Source organism: Talpa europaea (assembly GCF_964194135.1).
Source record: "Talpa europaea genome assembly, chromosome: 3".
NCBI classification, from domain to species: domain Eukaryota; kingdom Metazoa; phylum Chordata; class Mammalia; order Eulipotyphla; family Talpidae; genus Talpa; species Talpa europaea.
Window position 1 is genome coordinate 61,051,493 of NC_140069.1, and position 22,020 is coordinate 61,073,512.

At 34.5% G+C, this 22,020-nt stretch overlaps 1 protein-coding gene across 1 annotated transcript in view; it reads right to left on the reverse strand.

The window, feature by feature from the left end:
• Window positions 1-368: 368 nt before the first annotated feature.
• The window catches only part of TGS1 (trimethylguanosine synthase 1), a gene marked incomplete at its 3' end in the record, with an annotated part of 41,618 nt that continues 19,966 nt past the window's right edge, over window positions 369-22,020 (reverse strand). The window contains exons 8-13 of the mRNA XM_084229657.1: window positions 19,848-20,133; window positions 17,315-17,470; window positions 14,796-14,939; window positions 11,282-11,498; window positions 10,488-10,566; window positions 369-491 (exon numbers count right to left, since the gene is read on the reverse strand). Coding sequence (XP_084085783.1) covers window positions 369-491; window positions 10,488-10,566; window positions 11,282-11,498; window positions 14,796-14,939; window positions 17,315-17,470; window positions 19,848-20,133 — 1,005 coding nt within the window. The remainder of the gene's footprint in view (window positions 492-10,487; window positions 10,567-11,281; window positions 11,499-14,795; window positions 14,940-17,314; window positions 17,471-19,847; window positions 20,134-22,020) is intronic.

Genomic DNA, 22,020 nt, shown 5'->3' on the forward strand with positions numbered 1-22,020 from the left:
AAAAGTGCAATAACTTTTTTACACACAAATACACACACACATTAAACCAAAACATACAAACTAAAAAAAAATTACAACATAATCACATACATATACATACACATACCTGACTGACATTAAGCATGGTGGAAAGTCTTTCTCTATATTAAATATTACTAAACAATATACATTGTTACTATAGCCAAAAATCTCAAAAACGTCATTAATATTTATTAATAATATTAATTTTGTTTAAAGTTCTCATTTCACATGGTTATATAAGATAATGGGTACAAAATATTAGTGAATATACAAAGAAATTCAAGTGTCTCATTTGACTAATGTTCTGACCACTACATGATCTTTTTGTCCTCGGTACAACCTCACAGTTATGTTTCAGTGGCTGATCTTCTAATTAGGTCACCAAAATAAGCAGTGATTGTCTTTAACTTATTGTTAAGAAAGTTTTGTTCGATTTCCACTTGTCCTCCAGGTCCAGCTAAGGATGCCACCTAAAAAAAGGAACAAAATCACAGACACATAAGCTTGATTTCAAGAGAAATCTTTCGTTCATATGCTTTATAATTTTTAAATATTCTTTATGAATTAGGAAGACTAGTTCATATTTAAGTCCTTCAAGTAATGAGGCATCTCAAGTGTGACACAAGGTTTACTTATTAAAATAGGAATTTAAAGACTAATTCCCTTTCCTGAAAGCTTCTGTCCTGTTCTTAGCTTCTCTATCCACTTTCATTCTTTCAACAATATTTACTGAGTACCTGCTATATGATGTTACAAATATATCAGAGAGCAAGACAGGTGCGACCCCACTCTCATGGGGGTTCTAGTTTTCAGCAGCCATTTTTTCCATTTCTAATTGATCCCTTTTGCTGTTCTCTCAACTTGAACTACCCCATCCAGCTGCTGTTCTTTAGTGTTTTAAAATCCCCCTTCCTTTGTATTGAGGTAAAACATATTATTCTTTTTTAATTTTATATATTTTTTACACCATTTTTCATTTTCATGTAATGTATGCATTTCATCTTGGTTATAATCCTCATACACTTCCCACTCCCCTTGTTTTGATTCTACTCCCTCCCCCCACACCCCCCTGTAGTGTGTCTGTGGTTTATAGTGCTTGTTGATTTTGATTTTTACTTTATTATAATCAGTCTTTTTCCTGGTCCCTTATTTAGGTTTTCTAAATTCCTGCTGAGTGAGACCATCTGGTATTTTTTTCTTTCTGGCTTATTTTGCTGAGCATGATCCCTTCCAGCTTCATCTATGTTGCTGCAAATTGCATGAGTTTATCTTTTTGGATTGCTGAGTAATATTCTATTGTGAATATATACCACATCTTCTTGATCCAGTCATCTATTTTTGGGCATTTGGGTTGTTTCCATAGCTTAGCTATTGTAAATAGTGCTGCTATAAACATAGAGGTGCAGGTGCCCTTTTGAATTGTTTCTGTGTCCTTTGGGTAAATACCTAGGAGTGGAATTGCTGGATCATATGGAAGCTCCATCTTTAGCAGAGTGAAGAATTGCCACACAACTCTCCAAACTGGTTGGGCCAGTTTGCACTCCCACCAGCAGTGCAGGAGAGTTCCTTTTTTTCCACATCCTCACCAACATTTGTTGTTGCTAATTTTTTTAGTATGTGCCATTCTCACTGGTGTAAGATGGTATCTCATTGTAGTTTTGATTTGCATTTCCCTGATGACAAGTGATGCTGAACATTTTTTCATATGCTTGTTGGCCATTTGCATTTCCTCTTTGGAGAAGTTTCTTTTGAGCTCTTCTGCCATTTTTTAACTGGGTTATTTACTTTGTTTTTGTTGAGTCTCATCAGCTCTTTGTAGATTTTTGTGATCAGTCCTTTATCATTAGTGTTGTGTGCAAAAATCTTCTCCCAATCAGTGGGGTGTCTCTTTGTTTTGGTTACTGTCTCTTTTGCTGTACAGAAACTCTTCAATTTGATGTGGTCCCAGCTGCTTATCTTTACCTTCACTATCACTGCTTTGGGTGATGTGTCTGTAAAAATGTCTTTGAGGGCATGTCATGTAGTGTTTCGCCTATATTTCCTTCTATGTATATTTTATGGTTTCAGGACTTATGTCTAGTTCTTTAATCCATTTTGAGTTGGTTTTTGTGCATGGTGTGAGGTAGTAGTCAAGCTTCATTCTTTTGCAAAAACATATTATTCTTTGAGATCTGCTAGACCATAATGCAACCAACTCTTTTTAGGAAGCTAAAAGCACCGTCACCTCCCCATCCAGAGTTGATATGAAAAGGATGCTAATCAAATGACCTGGTAACAGGGACAGACAGCTGCTAAAGACTTCTTTTTTGCTCCATGACAATAATGTTTGTCAAGTTCTTACATAGATAAAACTTGTGTTTGGGGCCAACATCTTTCATCTAGCTTCCCAGATTTATTAACTGGCAAACAGATTACCTTGTAACCCATGATCACATCAGCAGAGATCAGTTTATCAGAGTAGCAAGTAAGGAATAAGGGAAAGGGGAATGAAGTGAAAAACCCTGGGATTCAGAGAAACAGGAGACATTTTGTGATAAGGGAATACCAGGTAGCAGGGACAGGTACAAACAATAGGAGACATGCATTTTCTGAAATTAATTCTGTAAATGTAATCAGCAAAACTATAATTGTGTATTTTGGTCTAGTTTGGTTTGGAGACCGAGAGCACCTCAGTGGTATAACACATACTATACCCGCACTGACAGAAGGTAAGGTTTATGTACATCGCCCATGAATATGTATTTTAAAGTACTGCAACTTCCTCTTAGGAAAAAAAAGTCACAGCTAGCTGTCTACCAAGTAGGTAAAAAGGTCAACATTAATCTCTGCCAGCAAAGAGACACAAAAGAACTGTTTTTTTTTTCAATGAATAGTAATAGATGACAATACAAATCAAACCCAGTTGTTAAAATAGTAACAAGCACATATACCCCACTATTTGTTAATAAGGAAATAATAATTAAAGTAGCACTAGAAATCAAAGAGAGCTATGTAGTCTCAGAGTGGCAATTATTAGGTATAATAGTTTTACTATTTTGATATGTTTATATCAGTCTGATTTTTCACAAAGAATGACAAAAATGAAGATTCTGAATTTAACGAATAAAAAGGCTTTGATATTGCGATTTATAAGGTATGTATTCTATCATTTGGATGGCCAAAGTATATTTCTCATACATATTTGTTCTTCATCTATAGCTCCTGGCTCACAGCCTCACACCCCTTGTAATTTTCTGAGTGTTGAAGTGACATTTTTGGAAGCACCTAAGGATGTGTTCTGGTTAGAACTTTGTTCTCACTCTCCTGACCCCCTGGTAGGGGAAAGGAGCTGAAGGTTGAATCAACAGCCAATGACTTAACGAGTTATTCAGCCATCAAAAAACTCCCTAAAGAACCCCCTCAGATAGCTTCTGGGTTAACACATGGAAATTGGGGTAAGTGGCATGGCTTTAAAAGTCTTGTAAGCTCCTCACCCCTTTTCCCATACCTCGCTCTATGCATCTCTTCCCCTGACTGTCCCTGAACATCATTTACAATAAATTGTTGATCTAGTGAGTAAATTGGTTTCTTGAGTTCTGAGTCATTCTAGCAAATTAATTGAAACTGAGAAGGGTGTCTTGGGGACCTCTGGTCTAAAGTTGGTAGATGAAAACACAGGTGACAACCTGCACTTATGACTGGCTTCTAAAGTGGAGGGTGGTCTTGGGAGACCGAGTTTTAAACCTGTGGAATCAGAGACTATCTTGGGATAGGCAGTGACAGAATAGAGTTCTCTGATACCCTGCTGGTGTCTGAGAATTGCTTGTTGGTGGAGGAAGTCTATGAATTCTCATGTTGGATAAAGAGCTAACGGAATAAATACTCAAAGACATATTGACTAGTACATCTAGTTTATCACAATAAATTTTATATGAATAAGGTATTAAATGAAGTATTTCTCTTGTTCTTTTATTTATTTATTTTTTTTAATTTTCTAGAGGCATGTCTTATTTATTTATCTATTTGTTTGTTTGTTTGTTTGTTTGGTTTATACATGCACTGGGTACAGTCAGAAGCCGGGAGGGTGAGAGAATTCACCAGAGCCAGAGCAGGGAGCAGAACAGGCAGAAGGACCGAAGCACACTGCTGAGGGGAGCAGCGGGCGGCAGGAGAGGTCTGCGCGCCGTGTGGGACCCTCCTCCGGTGGCCGGGGAGCAGCCAGGGATCGAACCGGCGCCGCAGAGGCCGCGGCCACCGGGGAGGCCCTCTCTTGTTCTTTTAAACAAGTGACTTATTTAAAGAAAGTGAGATTGGCAAGCTGACATTTTCTTTGGGGTTAAGGGAGAAGGGGAGTTGGGTAAAAAAGGGGAGGGCAAAGTAGAGAACAGATTGAGAACGGAGTCAGAGGTCAAACAATAGTGAAAACTCTGCTGGGATATTCCTAGCAGAAACAAGCAGTCAGAGGCAAATTTTATTACCAGTCCTACCACTAATTTCCTACATCAATTAAAAAAGTCTTTAAAATAGGCACTGGCTTTCAAGATCTGAAAAACAGAATATCATTATCTCCCTAAAATAGGGCATTCTGAAAAAAGATTTCTAAAATTTACTTGGAAAAAATCAAAAGCAATATAAAAATGGATGGTTATTACTTTAAAAAATATAAGCCACACATAAAATTACACTGAAATACATCTCTGAAAAGGTGGGATAGTTTTTTACTCTTTTTGTCCACTTTCTAGGCCTTTTTTAAGAAGCAATGAAGATATGATTACATGGGAGTTTTTGAAGTCAATTATGAAACAGTCAGATTATTTTATTCTACAACTATTTACTGAGCAGAGATTTTTTTGTTTACCAACTCCACTGCCCAGAACTGACATTTTTGTTCTGGTCAGTGGAGCATAGCAGACAAAAACTTCTCTGGTTTCATGAATCTTACATTTTAGTTAAAGTCAGACGACAGACAAAACTGGAAGGTTAATATGTCAAAATATGAGAAAACTTGTAGTGTTTAGAAAGAAATTAAAAATTTTCAAGGGTTCTAACTAGAAATAGTTTTTTCACATTTTACAACTATATATATCTTAAATGTTAGAATTCTGGAGTTGAAGACTATAAAGACTATATACTTCAAGCCAATTAATAATACTTTGCTTCACGTAAACTCAATGCCATCAATTACCAGCTGTCTTTACTTTTCACTTTTGACAGAAGTTATTTGGCTCCTTACTCTTTCTTTAAGTTAAATGAGATTTCAATGTGTAAGTGTATAATTTTTTTTTTTTTTTTGCAGATAGCATTTCAGATTCCTTGAAAGTTACCTCAGTCTCTCACAGATATTCTTTTATCTTTTTTCAAACATTTATTTGTTGATCAAAATATCTGTGATGTTTAAAAGCTCATCTACAAAGTGTTTTAGGAGGTGGCTACCAATATCCAGTTCACTAATCTTTGTACTTTACCTGTTCTTAGAACAGGACAGTGGTAATGTAAAGATTGTCCTTAAATAAAACACAATAGACGCAAGAATCAGTAAGGCCCTGGCTGTTAGCACTATATGTGTGTAACACTGTATGTGGTATCTACCTCACTGAAAATTTATTCAGCGGAATAAAAGAAATATAAGCTTATATTTAAAAGCCTCTGTGCCTTCTCAGTTTGACTCACAAAGCCATTTTACTAGACTGCTTGAGAAAAATATATGCAATACCAGAGCCAATAATATGATACTGCTCCAACTGTGCAGGGGCAAACTTTCCAAAAGAAAAGCTGGCAAATAAGATTAAGTTAATCAACTTTGTATTCTTAATAGCGATTAAGTAGTAGATTTCACAAGGTATAGAGTGGGACTAAAAACCTGGATTACTATCAGAGATAAAAGAATATCTGTGGCAGATAAAGCTCAGCAGCTAGTGACTTTTGTCTTGTGAATTTTTAGCCTTCTACTGTCTTACCAATCAGGAATGGAACAGAAGTGATTTAGCAGAACTCTCTGTATTTTCCTTTGCTTTGTTAGCCACTTCAATTTCTATTCACTGCTTCCAACAAGTTCTTGGTGGGCTAACTGTGATAAGAGATGAGTCTGTTCCTTTTTGGTAATGAATACCTTGATAGCGGAAGATAGTTCTGTCATTGTGAGGCAGAACAAGCAGGTAAATCACTAAACTTCTCTAGTTCACGTCAATAAGATCATGCTGATAACCTGACTTGCTTACTCCAAAGCTGTGATGATGATCCAATTCAGAGAAACTTACAAATTCTAAGTATGCCATTTAGACAAGACACATTTATTAAGTTCCTATGTTGCATATAAATGTAGGGCAATGTTCCTTAATAGTAAAAGGTACTTTTCAGTGCTCTGCAGTTTATTAATCCTACAAGTACCATGTACCATAAATCCAATACAGTTCTTAGCCCTCTTTCTACTCTTCTGCTGCTGGTGCCCAGAACTTCTGGAATGACTTTATAATACTTAACCATGGTTATGGTTTTGACTATGAAAGTGATGCTGTAAGACCAGATTTTCACTATGGAAATTTCATTTAGAACAGTAAGTCTTTTATCAATTTTAATATTTAGAAAACCAGTAAGCCCCAATCTTCTATTTATTAAATATGCAGGCACCATAGCTAAAAACCAAAATACTTGCAAATAAAACTGTTTGCAGACTTTTTTGGCATTCATTCCAAAACAAAAAAAAATAATTAAGTGAATTTAGTTATAGTCAAATTATTCTCTAAATAACTGTCACCAAATAGTTTACATATTTATCAAGTTTTAATTAGTCAAAAGCACATACTTTTCTACATGTTAAGTTTTAAAAATGTCAGAATCATGCTGATAAATAAGTTTTCCCTCCCTTCTACCTATCTATTAGATAGACGTGCCTAACTAATAAAAAGTATAATGACTTCTACAGTTAGAAACTTTTCCCTTCTTTCATGATGGAATGGAATATAAGAATTCAATGGATGCCTTACAAACCCAGTCAACTAGAAAGATATCTTGATTAAATCTAACAGCAATTTCTATACTTAAAGACACAACTTAATTACAGAGTAAGTTCTTCCTATGGTATCAGATTAATTTGTAAATATTTTCCTGCATTATCAGGAAATAAAATAGGTGGGGTTTGGCCCAAGTGCCAGAAATTGAAAGATGCTGGACTTTCTAGTTAATTATTTCAATCTTTGGGGATGCTTTTCAAGATTTCCCTGTTTTCTGTACTGGTATGAACAGAATACAAAGAAAAGTAACTTAAGTTTGTGCTGAAAGGTACAAATGCTATCATTACTTTTCTCAAGTTAGCCATTTTAAGAGATAGGAAATTGCAAAAAGATAAACCATCCAGTAGCTAATCTTCCACATTCCTGCTGCTAGTCAGGAGACAGGACTCATCCAGTTAAAGATTCTACCACAGGTATTTCATTCACAGTGGTGTCTGAAAATCACTGCAGTATAGATTCTTTGGGGAAACTAACCACTTTTCTCTGCTCAGAGTCCTCTACTTATATATATATTTACCACTTAAAAGAAAAGTTTTTCATCTTTGAAAAGCATGGTAGATCCAAAGCCAACATTGGCCAGAGGTCTATGGTTCTCAAAACAAAGACATAAAGGAAAATAGCAAGATATAGGCATCAAGAAGACAAAATCTGGACTCTCTGAATTGAATCTAATCAGTTTCCAAGTTTCAATAGTGATTTCTGAGAGTGAGATATACCGTCTTTTCAAAGAGCCTATTATAAAAAGATTTTCCAAATTATTCATTCTTGAGTTTCATAGTGAGAATTCAGATAAAAAGGGACACATGTTGTCAAATAACTCCAAACAGAAAATGGAAAATATGAGATCAAAGTAATAGGGTCCTAGAAAAACAATTTACTAGACCAGAAAACAATCAGCCTCATCTCCTGAATGGCAAACTTGCAAGAAAAGTTGTATTAGTATTTAGTCCATATTCAGTTTAGCGTCTCTAAATATAAATATTATCCAGAGTACAAATTTTTCCCTGACAGGCAATTAATTGTTCTTTTAGAAACATTTCCATGGGAAAATGCAGTCTGAATTTAAAATGAGAGTCTCATAAACATTTGAAAACCTAACCCAAGTAAGTTTAATGGGTTCAGATTGTTGTGACATTCTAAATTAACGTTCCTTAACAAAAAAGTGAACTTCTCTGTAACTTAGATCTCTCTTTCAATCTTATAGAACTATCTCTTCTGTCATTTAAAAAATCCTACATATGTACAAATTTCCTTCATTTTTAAAGGAAAAATTGATTTTCCATTATAATTTGATTCAAATTCAATATCAACCAAAACAATGCACTTCCTGTTTGACTTTTATTATTCTCTAGTGTCATTACTCCCTCTAGAGGTAGAAAATGTCAATGAACTGGCTTAATCTGGGATGCAGATATGAGTCACATGAACAGGTTTAATAGTATATTTAATATAAAAACTGCATGAAGCAAGGAGACAGTGCTTTTGCCTTGGATGGTCTGATGGTAGACACAACAGTTCATAAATAGATGACAGGCAACAAGATCTAGTTTTATTTCTATTTGGTCTACATTTAAATTTAGAGTAATACAGAAAGCAGTATTGCTGTGAGAAGCTGAGAGAGTATTGCTGTGAGAAGTTGCAGCTGCTTTCTTGTTCCTCCCTTTCCAAACCCCCATAATGGAGAAGTTAAACCTTAAGTTAAAGAGTAGTCTTCAGATACTGATTTTATCCAGCTTCCCCCCACAGGGGAGGGTATATCCTGAGACCAATGTATTTTGTGATAAGTAACTGGGTTTGCTAACTCAAAGCATACCCACCTTCACTGCTTGAGTTTATCCCTGACGTTAACACAGGTTACACATTAAATTGCCTCAGAGTTTTGAAAAACCAGTTAGGTCAATTTCTGGAATGGAGCGTGGACAGTCTGTCTTTGCATGTTTCTAGTGATTCTAAAATGCAACCAGGGTTGATACTGGGTTCTGGCCTAGCCTTTCTCCTTTTGCATTACTTGAGAATAGCCAGTATCCAATAAAACAAGATTAAGTGATGATCACGAGTGTGTCATGGAAGAAAAACAAAATGAATTATAAATTATAAAAAATGCAGAAAAAGATAGAATAGATTAAGAATTTAAACTTCCTGGGCCTCCCTGGTGGCTCAAGAGGTTAAGCACCGCACTATGAAGCAATCCTGCAGCCTCTGCAGCATAAGTTTGATCCCAGGCCGGCCAGGGAGCAACTCAGATAGCAAGGTAAACCTCTCCTGTCTCACCTGCTGCTCCCCTTAGCAGAGTATTTCAGTCAGTCTGCTTGTTCTGTTCCCTGCTCTGTCTCTGGTGAATCCTCTCAGCCCCCACATCTCTGTCATATACCCCAGCTCTTGTATGCATAAATAAATATTTAAAAAATATATATATAAAAAGAATTTAAACTTCTTATAACAATATACAATGAGATGTTATTAGGATGCAAAAGAAAATAAAAATACAGAAATATTAAGTATATAATAGAGTATAATTATTCCATTGAAAAGCATAAAACATGGGATAAACAATAAAATTCATATACCTAAGGAATGTACTACTTGAAAGAATAATTGAAGTAATTTCACAGAAGGAAAAAGAGACAAAACACCAGGAAGTATAATTATGGAAGACTAACATTCAAATAATAGACATCCCAGAAAAAGGAAAAAAAAAAATGATGAAAACACAGTTGAAGAAATAAATTCTCCACAAAAATGAGGGAGAATCTCAGAATGATAAGGCCAGTTCTCAAAGTATCAAACAGGAGAGAAAAGAAAAACCCATGTCCAGCAAACGTAAACCAAAATTTAGGGTAAGACAAACAAAAGACTTTCAACAGATTGCTTAGCATAAAGCAGAAAAACATAAAATGTTTATAGAAAAATCAACAAAAGCATGAAATAAAGATATCATCTAATCTTATGAGGCAGATATATCAGCTCCAACTGTACTAAGAAAAAAAAAAACATGATTAAAGTAGTCATGTTTACAGTTAAGAATAGAATAAGGATATTTCAATGTTAGCCAAGTGTTCTATATCCTAACTATAGTTAAATTGTTCTTGGACAAATTAAGGTTTTTATCTGTACTTTTTTTAAGGTTATTTTCAATAACACCAAAACCTCTATTCTCAAGGTAGGTTTTAAGAAGGATAAATCTTGACTAGTTTAGGTATTGAGCATTTGAAACAACATATTCAATCATCCTCTCAATATAAGTAATAAAAGCTTAAAGAGCTCTATTTACATATACATGTCTGCCAAGAACTGTGGAGATGAAGACAATGAAACAGGGATAAATTAAGTACCAAGCACTTCCAGTTTCCTAGTGGTGGAAAAACCAAGGACTACTCATAAAAATTCTTAATTAAATAGCATGTGTCTTTTTCTGCCCATTCTCTGTAACAGTGATTGATGCCAGAGGCTCATGTATGTTCTTGAGTAATAGCTTACCTGATCAATGTCAGCATTTCTTGGCAGAAAATAAACAATATTATTAGTGATCTTCTGGGAGAGTCTGAAAATTTCAAAGGTGGTGAACAGTTAAGGAAAAGTAACAAAAAAAGCAGTTAATTTTTTATCAGAGGTATGTTCTTTACTTATTATAATTCCAATGAATGTTGATATGTAGCAGTAAGGAACAAACCTAAATCTTTAAATGGAACCTAGAAGAGAAATACATAGCAGATTTTGTAACTCAGCAACATACTGTCCCTGATAGGTCAGAGGTTAGAAGTTAAACCTATTTATTAGATTATCCTAGTGTTAGGTAGCTAAGAGTCAGAAACATACTTTAGTCTACATTCTAAATTTAACTGTGCTATTATTTATGAAATCAGGGTTTGCTCGAGTATCTTGGAAGAATAACGGAAAATTTGAAGATACACAGAGAATTAGCAAAAGTTAGTATGAGTTGAATAAAGGTTAAGTAAGGGATGGTGACGTAGTTTAGGGATAGGTGTTGAGCAAATTACCTATTTCCAGACAATGCCAAAAATTATTGCATTCTAGTTCTTGTTTTGCAATGGGAAAACTAGACAGTAACCAAAGGAACCATGACTTCACATTTGCCATTACTTTTGGATATCAATCACCACTTAATTTTACATACAATCTGCTTTAGATGCAAAAAACCTGGAATCTAATAAGTGTCCGCCTTCCCCTTTCAGTCTCTTTCTCTGAAACTCTCTTCTCCCTCTTTCTCCATAATTATTCTTTGAGTAAACTTTTAGAATTCCAAAGGATATCCATCAGGAGACATCATTGTTCTAATATCAAAGATCTCTGCAGTTGCGTAGTCTGGCCCTCCCCAGGGGGGGCTGAGGAACACAACATCAGCCTTTAAATGAGAAGCCAGCAACAAGAAGTCTCCACAGATGAACTCTATCTTGTCTGCTATCCCATAAACTTCTGCATTATTGCGAGCCAGATCAATCTTAACTGGATCAATATCAATGGCAATCACTAAAAAGGGGAAAACAAAAATGAATCAAATACAGTGATTATTAGTTACAGAGAACAGTTCATCTTCTGAGCAATCTACTTATCTTCTGTAAAAAAAAAAAAAAGTACAGATTAAGGGAGGTATAGGCACAAAGAAACAGAGACAAATTTTTCAATTTAAAGATTCACTTGTCTTGTACCAAGAAAATATGAATGAAGAACCTAGTTTTCAAAGCTATCTTAGTCAGCCAGTTTTACCAAAGCAAATAGTGAAAGCTGCCACCTAGAGAGCCAAATATGTGCTTGGCACTCTGCTCTATGAACAGTCTGAGCAGCAAATTCTTGGAAAGGTCACCAACCACATGAAAAGCTTATAGTGCTAAAACTTCAGAAAAGCCCAATCTCTTCAAATAGAAGCAACTTCCCAAAAGGAAGACAAATTTGACAACTTCTACAGAAAACTAAAATAAAACACATTTTAAGAAACCTATATAGCCAACTTATAAAGAAGAAATGTAAAGACATCTGTTAATGATGTTTAATGAGGCATGTCAGGTAGAGGGAACAGGTAATGTTTTTATTTTCCTTGAATGCGCTTTCATTTAACTTATTGTAATTTCATAATTTGCAGCACAAACATAAGTTAATTTTAGCTCACTCATGTCCTGTAGTAAGTTACCAAGCGCACTTGTATGTGTGCCTGTATATTAATGGCAATATTTTGTTTGGAAGGGCTAAGTGGGACCCTAATGCATGCAGAATGGTAGTCATGGAAACAGTTATTTTCTAGAAAATGCAGGTTTCAGTGTTTGTTAATGTTTTTGAGAAATATTGCACAAAATAAATCACATGAATCAAGAATATAAGAACAAATTATATGTTGCAAAATCATGCATTTATAATTCTATGTTTTCTGTTCAAAATAAACATTTATTTTTATAAAAGATCCTTTTCAGCTGCTCAATCTGCTGTATTTATAATTCAGAGACAGATGGAAAGATATGCTGACACTACCAAAAAATTCAAAGGGAAAAATGGCTTTGAATATCAAATATACACAGTTAATTCTCATGTTTTCACCTTCCCTTGGAGGTCATATTTTGTTTTTAGGCCTAACAGAACATAAGCAATCTATCATATACATGCAATGTTGCCAAATGATGGATGATACTATATAAATAACTGTCCAGTAATGGCAGCCACTAGTGGTGATTACCTTTACATTGATAAATTATTAAGAAAATACTCAGTCAAATGTCACATTTCAAGTGTTCAACAGCCAGTGGCTAGTGACTATCATACTGGATAGATAGAGACTTATTTTCATCATCACTAAAGTTCTATTGAGCAACATTGATAATGCACTACTGAAATACATACAAAGGGGGAAAAAATCTTTTAACAACAAAATGTAAACCTTTGGGGATACTCTAACCATTTGTTTGACTCTGTGTATCTGAATGGAAACAGGAAACATGTCATAATGCCATTTTCTCATATGGTATGTATATAAACATGTGCACACACACATTCATACACAATCAATTATACTTTGTTTTGAATTTTCTACTATTCTGTGGTCAGCTCAAGCATACTAGAGCAACATATATGACTAATACTAAAGTACCAATGAGTTATTCTGCTCTGGGGAGCAGATACCACTATATTGAACATGCTAGAAGGTTCCTAAGCTTCCACTTCCATATGTTCCAAGGACAGAAGCCAGATCACCATGGTATGGGAAAGTGTTTGCTGTGCGTCTCCTTTCCTTCCCAGAGGCTAGGCTGATAATTTGTAAGTGTAAGTGATGTAAAGAAGCTAAAAACTTTGAGAACATGGTAGAAGTAATTTCCTTTTAACTTGAGACCAACATTAAGACATTTACCTTTACGAAATGTGTAAGATGTGTATTAAGCTCCAGAAACCCTTGGCAATAAAGGTGTATTTGGAGAAATACAAATATACCATATAGACTGTTTCCATAATGTTTTGAGAAATTTTCCAGATTTGCTGCTTTATCAGAGATAAGACATTTTTATTGTCATGTTATGATACAATGCCAAAATAAAAGTTATAAAGGTTTACAACTTTGAGGAAAAATCTTTTTTGGCAATAAACACTAATTTGAGTTCACAGGATAGGCAAAGGCAGAGAACCTTAAGAATAAAGAGCAAAGTCTTGAAAAACAAGGACATAATTACTATTCTGGTACATGTGAAAATAGCTTCAATATAGGGAGGCTAGGAGACCATAATAAAGTTAGCAAATGTCATGCTTGAAACACCAGAGTGATTGAATAAGGGAGACAATCCATCAGCACTGGTTTAAAAAAAAAAATCAATGTTAGAATTAATCACTTTGCATTTTCTGTGGCTTCCAGCTTTTCAAAGTTACATGCTTTCCCAGTTAATATTAAGAACTTTGTGTAAACAAATGTGATTTGTATGAGGTGTGTTTAAAGACAAATTATTACTGATATACATAATGTAAAGATACTTAAAAAAAGGCATCTGCAGTGTATGACTTAAAAACTTATTATCTTTAAAATATCCAACCACGCTATACTTTAAAAAGGATTTATAAAGAACAGGGTATTAGATACAAAAAATTGAGCATAAATTCTGGCTTTATGATTCAATTATGTTAATTTGGACAGACTGTTCAATTTATTAAAGCTTTGTTTGCCCTGTGAAAGAGTGCATATAAAACCACTTGACGTAGTTCCTGGTCGATATATAGTTATTATAGTAAGTTTTCTTTCTTGCGATTCCAAAATCGAACAACTACAAAGATAACCTAATACTTGAAAGGTTTTTGGAATTTTAGGAATTTAAAAGCTGAAAGATATCACAAAGATTATCTCAACTTATTGTGTCCTTTAAATTAAGGATAAATGATGTCCAAAGTCAGAACGGTACTGTATGGCAAACCTGGGGCTCTGTGCACTGCCACTGTCCCTTTCTTCTAAAGAATAGGCTTCCATTTTAATATTTTTGGTTTTATAAGTTATAACCTTGGTTCCACCAACTTGTGCCTGTCTAATCTTGGATAAATTACTTCATCAGTTTATTTCTCAGTTAATCTATGAAACACAGATAGTAAAAGAAACATTTTGCAAGACTGCTGACTGAATAAATTAATACATATTAAGTACTTACATTAAGATGTGATACAAAGTGTTTAATATATACTACTATTTTAAATATTTGGTATTAATTTATTAACTATATATTAAATCTCAACAAAGGCTGAAGCAAAATGAAACATTTACTGCATAAATTAGAATAAAATAGGTCTCTTCCATTGACAGCTAATTACCTCTCTTTCCTGTCAAGGCAAATTGAATGGTATTCCCTCCAACTCCACAAAACGCATCCACTACAATGTCACATTTGAAGGTCTGACTGACCCGGCCAGCAATGTGTTCTGCAATCTTTTCAGGTGTAACTGAAAACCAGCCCTCTGTGAAAGAAAAGTATTTCTCTTAAAATATAATGTTCAATATCAAGAAGCCAAGAAAAACAAACATAACAAACATCACTACATATTATATACTTAAAAACTCATTCCTTTCAAAAAAAGTATGAATTACCTAGTTTTAAAGAAGAGTTCCATAAAGCTTTCTAAAAATTAACTACTATTTCCAATCTTCAGAGAAAAAAAAAAATCACTTCCATTTTTGTATGATTCTTTGGCAATATGTCCATAAATGAATATAATTCCAATTTCTCTGCCTGAGCCATTACTGACTAGGGAAAATGGAAAGTTAGCTATTCTAATTTGCCAACTCTCTTAAGTTCACACAGTTCTTCAATTACTTCATACCTAATAAGGAAGCAATGAACCACATTTGCACTGGATATTTTGGAAAAATTCTCACATTATTCAAGTGTCAGGAAATGCAAGAAGCTGATCGCAAAAGAAGTGTAGTAGGGATGGCAGAACACTAACTATTTTCAGAAATGAGGCCGAGTCATTCACTCCAAAAGAGAGCATAGTGTCCTCCTTTCCCAAGAGGATATTTATATTTTTCAAAAAGATAATTTTCTGTTTGAAACATTAATTCTAAAGGGCACCTGCACCTGTATGTTTATAGCAGCACTATTTACAATAGCTAAGCTATGGAAACAACCCAAATGCCCAAAAATACATGACTGGATCAAGAAGATGTGGTATGTATACATAATGGAATATTACTCAGCAATCAAAAAGATAAACCCATGCAATTTGCAGCAACATGGATGGAGCTGGAAGGGATCATGCTCAACGAAATAAGCCAGGAAGTAAAAGAAAAACACCAGATGGTTTCACTCATAGCAGGAATTTAGAAAACCTAAATAAGGGACCAGGAAAAAGACTAATTCTAATAAAGTAAAAATCAAAATCAACAAGCAACTATAAACCAGAGACACACCAGGGGGTGGGGGGGGTGGGGAGGGGAGAGGGATCAAAACAAGGGGGATGGGAATAGTATGAGGACTAAAACCGAGATGAAAATGCACACATTGTGCAAAAATGATGTAAAAAATGTATAAAATAAAATTTAAAAAATATAAAAAAAATCGACTTAAAAAATATAGTTTCTCCCTCAAAAAAAAAAAAAAAAGATATTTCTCTGTTTTGTACACCCACAGAATTCCTGTTTATAGTACAGTTGATTTCCAACTTTGCCATTTGATCTCAAAAAAGATATTTCTCTGAAAATAATGATATACCAATTTTCCTGTTCTTTACTGAAACTTTAAATAGCTTCTCCTTGCTTTTGAAAGAATAAAAAACACAAACTTTTTGTAGAATTAGAAGATCTTTTTCCAGTCATATTGCCATTAACAAACTTCAATATACTTTTCTCAATACACAATTTTTTGTATATAATTCATATTTCATAGAACCTCTCAATTTTCACCAGATTAACAGCTCCTGGTTTTGAGTTAATTAATACCAATATTTAGGTAGCCCTGATATGAAAATAAGTATCAATTTGTAGGATCAAGTTAAGTAAGCTGTTCAAGAGCTGAACAGAAGAGCTGGAAAAAACCTAATTTTAGTGTTAATTTATTAAACTTATTTTTCTGCACTATATATTTTTTCATCAAATGTCCTGATTAATAATCTATCAAATATTTTTGCTATCTATCCTAGACTACAAATACAAACTAAATCCAAAACCTGAAGTTTAAAAAACTTATATATACACATATATGTATATATACACATATACGTATGTATATATATGTATATATGTATGTATCCATGTATATGTATACACACATATATGTATGTGTGTGTATATATATATATACACACATACACACACATATATATGTATATAACCAAATAGAGGGATACTGTGGAAAACTGATGACCATCCCTTGAAAATGTCAGTGTTATGAAAGACAGAAAAGTCTGAGAACTAAGTGCATACATGACCCTATACTGGGTGAAAATACATGACCCTATACTGGATGAAAAAAATGCTATAAAGGACATGACTAGGATAACTGGAGAAACTAGAATAAGTTGTGTAGATTATTATAATGTAACAATGTTAGATTTATAATTATAAATTTATAATTTATAATTTTTCTATTGTTATGCAGAAATATTCTGGTTTAAGAAAACACACTGAAGTTAAGGGGTAGGAACAACTGAATTAGCAATACAAACAAGTAACACACACACACACATCTACAGAGATTGAAAAAGCATATGTGGCAAAATGTTAATAGTTGAAAATGGGGATATGAAAATTTTGAAAGTTTTCTACACAGCGCTTACTATTTTTCTGTATATTTGAAATAATTTCAAAATAAAGTAAAAAAATACATATACTTCACCTCTGTCCAACTTAATCCCGTCATCAAATCGGGAGAAAAGCCTGTATCTCTGGGCCCAGTATTTTGCCAGTTCAGGAACAGCAGCTATCTCAGGAGGCAGACCATTTACCTTTTTGTTCTTGTTTTTTCTCTTCTTCTTTTTCTTTTTAATTTCAGCTACAATAAAAGAATATAAAAAAACATAGAGCTCAGTCTAAAAAAAGAAAATCACAGTGAATTGATCTAAAAGTACAGACATATCAAATGTTTACATTTTGGGACTGTGCTCCAGAACATGTATGGAGAAGCAGAAGGCAAAATGGAAACAGCACTTTACATTACAGTCTCCATTTTGCTATTACTGGCTCCTTGAGCTTATAAAGTGACTTGAGTTCTCTAAGCTCTTATTTTTAATTCCTTATCAGGAGTGAATGAATGAGTATTATTTAACCACCTACTTATTTCATAGGAATGTTAGGCAATAAGCAGAAATACTATCATAGCTATAAAAGTTATTACCCCTGCTAGATAAGACACTACTTAGTTTTTGAATTATAAAAATCTAAATATTTCCCTTACCTTCTTTAAAATAAAATCACTTAAGGATTGATAAAGCTCTCATTCTTAGTCACATCAGTACTTAGAACCTAGCTATCAACTAGAAGGTGTGAAATAGGAGTAATTATCTCTATTTCATTCAATCAAAGACTGATTTTTTTTTTTACCTGCAATTTTTAGTAGTTTGACTATTTGATTTCAATTTTGAGCAAATCAGAAGCAGTGACTTAGAAAGATGAGTGTGCTGTATCAACTATGTATAATGAGAAAAATGATACAGACACATGAAACTACTATATTTAAAATAATTCCAAGGAAAGGACCATGTCTTAATATGGACATGTGGTCATTATTACCAGCAAAAATGTCATCAATAGCAAAATCCAGTAAGATTTCTCAAGAGAGGGGATACTTATATTTTGAGTGAACAATTTTTTGTTCTGCAAAACCACACAGTAACCTAGACTATTAAATGCCAGCATTCCTGAAGGCATTCTCACAACCAATATCTTCCAAATACCCGAGAGTAGTAGGGTAGGGAAAATGAAATTTACGAATCAGATCACTTGGTACTGAGTCATAGCTACTATATACTACCTAAATGATCCTTGGCAAATTTCTTATTTTTTTTTAAAAGATTTATTTATTTATATATGCAACTGGGTACAGTCAGAAGCGCGGGAGGGGGATCAAAGCGGCGCTGCAGAGGCTACGGGCACCTTCGCAGCCCAGCACTCAACCACTGCGCCACCAGGGAAGCCCCCAACTTTCTTAATTTCTTTGAGCTTTACTTTCTATATTTCTTGAACAAGGATAATTCTACTCACCTCACTGGGTTACTTTACAGATTAAATGAGAATAAAACGTGAAAACATTCAGAAATCTCCAAGTACCAGTGAACATTAGTTGCATGATGATAATAAAATTAAAACTACCTTAAGTATATTGTTTAGAAAGGCAACGAAATGTGCATTACAAAGATCAATGGTCGGGTCTCCCTGGTGGCACAGCGATTGAGCGCTGGGTTGCGAAGCTGCCCGCAGCCTCTGCAGTGCCAGTTCGATCCCCGGCCTCCTAGGAGGGTCCCACATGACGCGCAGACCTCTCCTGCCGCCCGCTGCTCCCCTCAGCAGTGTACTTCAGTCCTTCTGCCTGTTCTGCTCCCTGCTCTGGCTCTGGTGAATTCTCTCACCCTCCCACGCTTCTGACTGTACCAGTGATTTTATATAAATAAATAAATAAATAAATCTTAAAAAAAAAAAAAAAAAAAAAAAGCAATGGTCAACAAACACACACACACACACAGATGGAAAAAAAAAATCAAGGTTCAAGTAAAGTATTTTCCTCAATACTAAATTAAAACTATGACGGATCTTAACAATACTTACTGGCTCCATTTACGGTATGTCTGAAAAATTCAATAAAACTGAATAATGTTAAATGAAATTTCTACCTTATAATAGCCTCAATGTTAAATCGAATACAATGATTATTCTTTTAAATTATAAAAGAACATTTGCTGTAAAAAATATTCAAATAGTACAAAAGGGCATAGTAAACATGTTATTCTCTTCTACATACATTAAAGCCATGTACTATACTTTTTACATATATGTACCATCAAAAAAAATTATCATCAACAAACAAAAATCACTACCAAAAAAACCAAAAAAATTAAAGGAAATTGACCACCATTAGCCCACGGAACGTCATGCCCATGGTGGCAGAGACCAATCTTACTGGCAGAAGAGGTCCTTTTTCCACATGCTTTACCTTTTATTTTATTGTACTTGCTCAGCAAAGAGTTAAGTATGCCCTGGGTGCTAAGCCATAGCCATTAGAACATTTCTCTTTAATATGCTCTTTCAACTTAAAAAAATAAATAGCAGGTATGATAATTTAGATAGAGATGATTCATAAATGAAAACTAAGGAAAGACATTTAAAAAATGTATTTGTCTAAACCCCCTAGCAAGGTGAAATAGATTTAGTCTTACCTTCAGTTTCTCCCTGAAGACAGTCTGGTATATCCTGAGTAACACAATCCTGCTTATCTGTAACAGCTGCTACTGAGCTATCCATTTCATTTTTTTCTGTTTCAGGTTCACAACCTGAAGATACGGCATGGCACTTTTCAGGTTGTGGACTGCTAATCTCCAGCAGGTCATCACCCTTTTTAACAGAAATTTCTTGTTCCTCTGAATCACTGCTTGTACAAGTGTCTAGCACATTATTGTGAGAAGCTGATGTTTCCTCATTGACCCATTTTAGAAATTTTTCAACCTAAGAGTGAAAGATGTCAATAAGCATGAGTTAATCCCAAATTACACAAAATATTTCCACCTGCTTTACCAGTTATTACTTAATGACAAGCTGTGTCATACTTATTATCTCCAAGAAGTATGACGCATCACACATGCTATTATGAGTAAATAATTCTAATTGCACTTTGCTGTCTGGATATACCACAACCTTATTAAAGATTTCTTTAAAAGAGAAAAAGCATCAGATTAAACGTAAGACTGTGGCCACTCTATTATCATTTAACACTAAAAGGATAAAGCTGAATTGTTCCTGTAGCTTTCCTAACATATAACCATACTGTGTGATGTTACCATCACAAATATAATTATTACTGAGCTATTAATTTTGGTTTTTCAAATTATGTAGAGCTTTCTGCAATGGTTCAGGCTACAATCTGTGGTACTCAAAATCAAAGATGAACTCAAAAAAGGACACTGCCAATCTGTCTATAGGAATAAAAGCAGTGTTGGGCTTCCCTGGTGGCACAAGAGGTTAAGACACAGCCTGTGAAGCTGTCCGCAGCCTCTGCAGCACTGGTTCAATCCCCGGCCCGCCAGGGAGCAGCACACATGGCGCAGCAGACTTCTCCTGACTCGCCCAATGCTCCCCTCAGCAGGGTGCTTCAGTGGATCTGCTTGTTCTTTTCCCTGCTGTCTCTGGTGAATCCTCTCATCCCCCACGCCTCTGGCCTATGCCCCAGCTCTTTTGTGTGTGAATGAAGTAAATCTTTAATTAAAAAAAAAAAAAGAAGAGAATAAATGCAGTGTTATCTTAGAAAGAAATCAGCTGAGTCAGTAAGATGATGCCCAAAAACTAGGATTTATTCTCTGAAATGTTAACAAGGTTATAAGGCAGATGATAAATATTTCCTTGCATTTTCAGTAACATGAATATTCTTCATAACAGATCTTCATGTCCTTCTTGAGTTAATAAAGCAGAACAAGAATTGAACACAGATGCTGAAAATGGACAACAACCCAGAATCTTCCTTTGACGGTACTGAACCATACACAACAATTAGATATCTAAGGACACAACACTCACATTTATTTTTTCCTCACCAAACCTTAGCAATTATGTTTCTATTCTTAGATACATATAAATGATGGGGACCATCACATCAAATACATCATAAAAAATCCCACAGGATTGATTGGACTGATACTGGGATAACAGATTCAGAGAGAAACAGAGTCACCGAAATATTTATTCAAACAGACCATCAGCAAAAAACCAATGGAAATATAAAAATAAAAGTAGTTGTAAATTTGTAGCATGTTTTGGAAATATGCTGAAGTTAGGGAGAATAATGTACCTTAGGTTAAAACTCAGTATTGTTCTAAGATTTTGTTAACCAAGGTTCTGCTCATTTGAAGGTGTGTTTTTTCTATAATGAAGGATAACTCATCAAATGAAGCAAAAATAATGCGAGTTACTTGGACAGAAAGGTATAGCAAAGTCCAAGAGAGGGGGATGTGAATACTCCAGTTAGCAAGGTTGTAAATTACTAAGTTAATCCTGAGTCTCGTGCTATTAAGCTGAACTTACTAGTACAAAGTTTGATCTATTGCTTCTGGATGACCTAAAAAAGGAAGGCTTACAATAAAAGGTGATAAGGAAATGGACTACCAAGGATCCTACTGAATGAGATGTGAAATCCTACTATCCTTACTACTTTATAAAGGGCAATTTTACCTATTTATCTTCCTAGACACTACTACTTTGTAGTTTTGACACATCTCCTTTACACACTGCCCCCAACTTAGGTTTTTAAATTTAGTTCATACAATATATGCTTTTTAGGTACCCTTATTATCAGGTAGAAAAAGGGTTTCCATTTGAAAACAACAGTTTTAAGGAGCCACG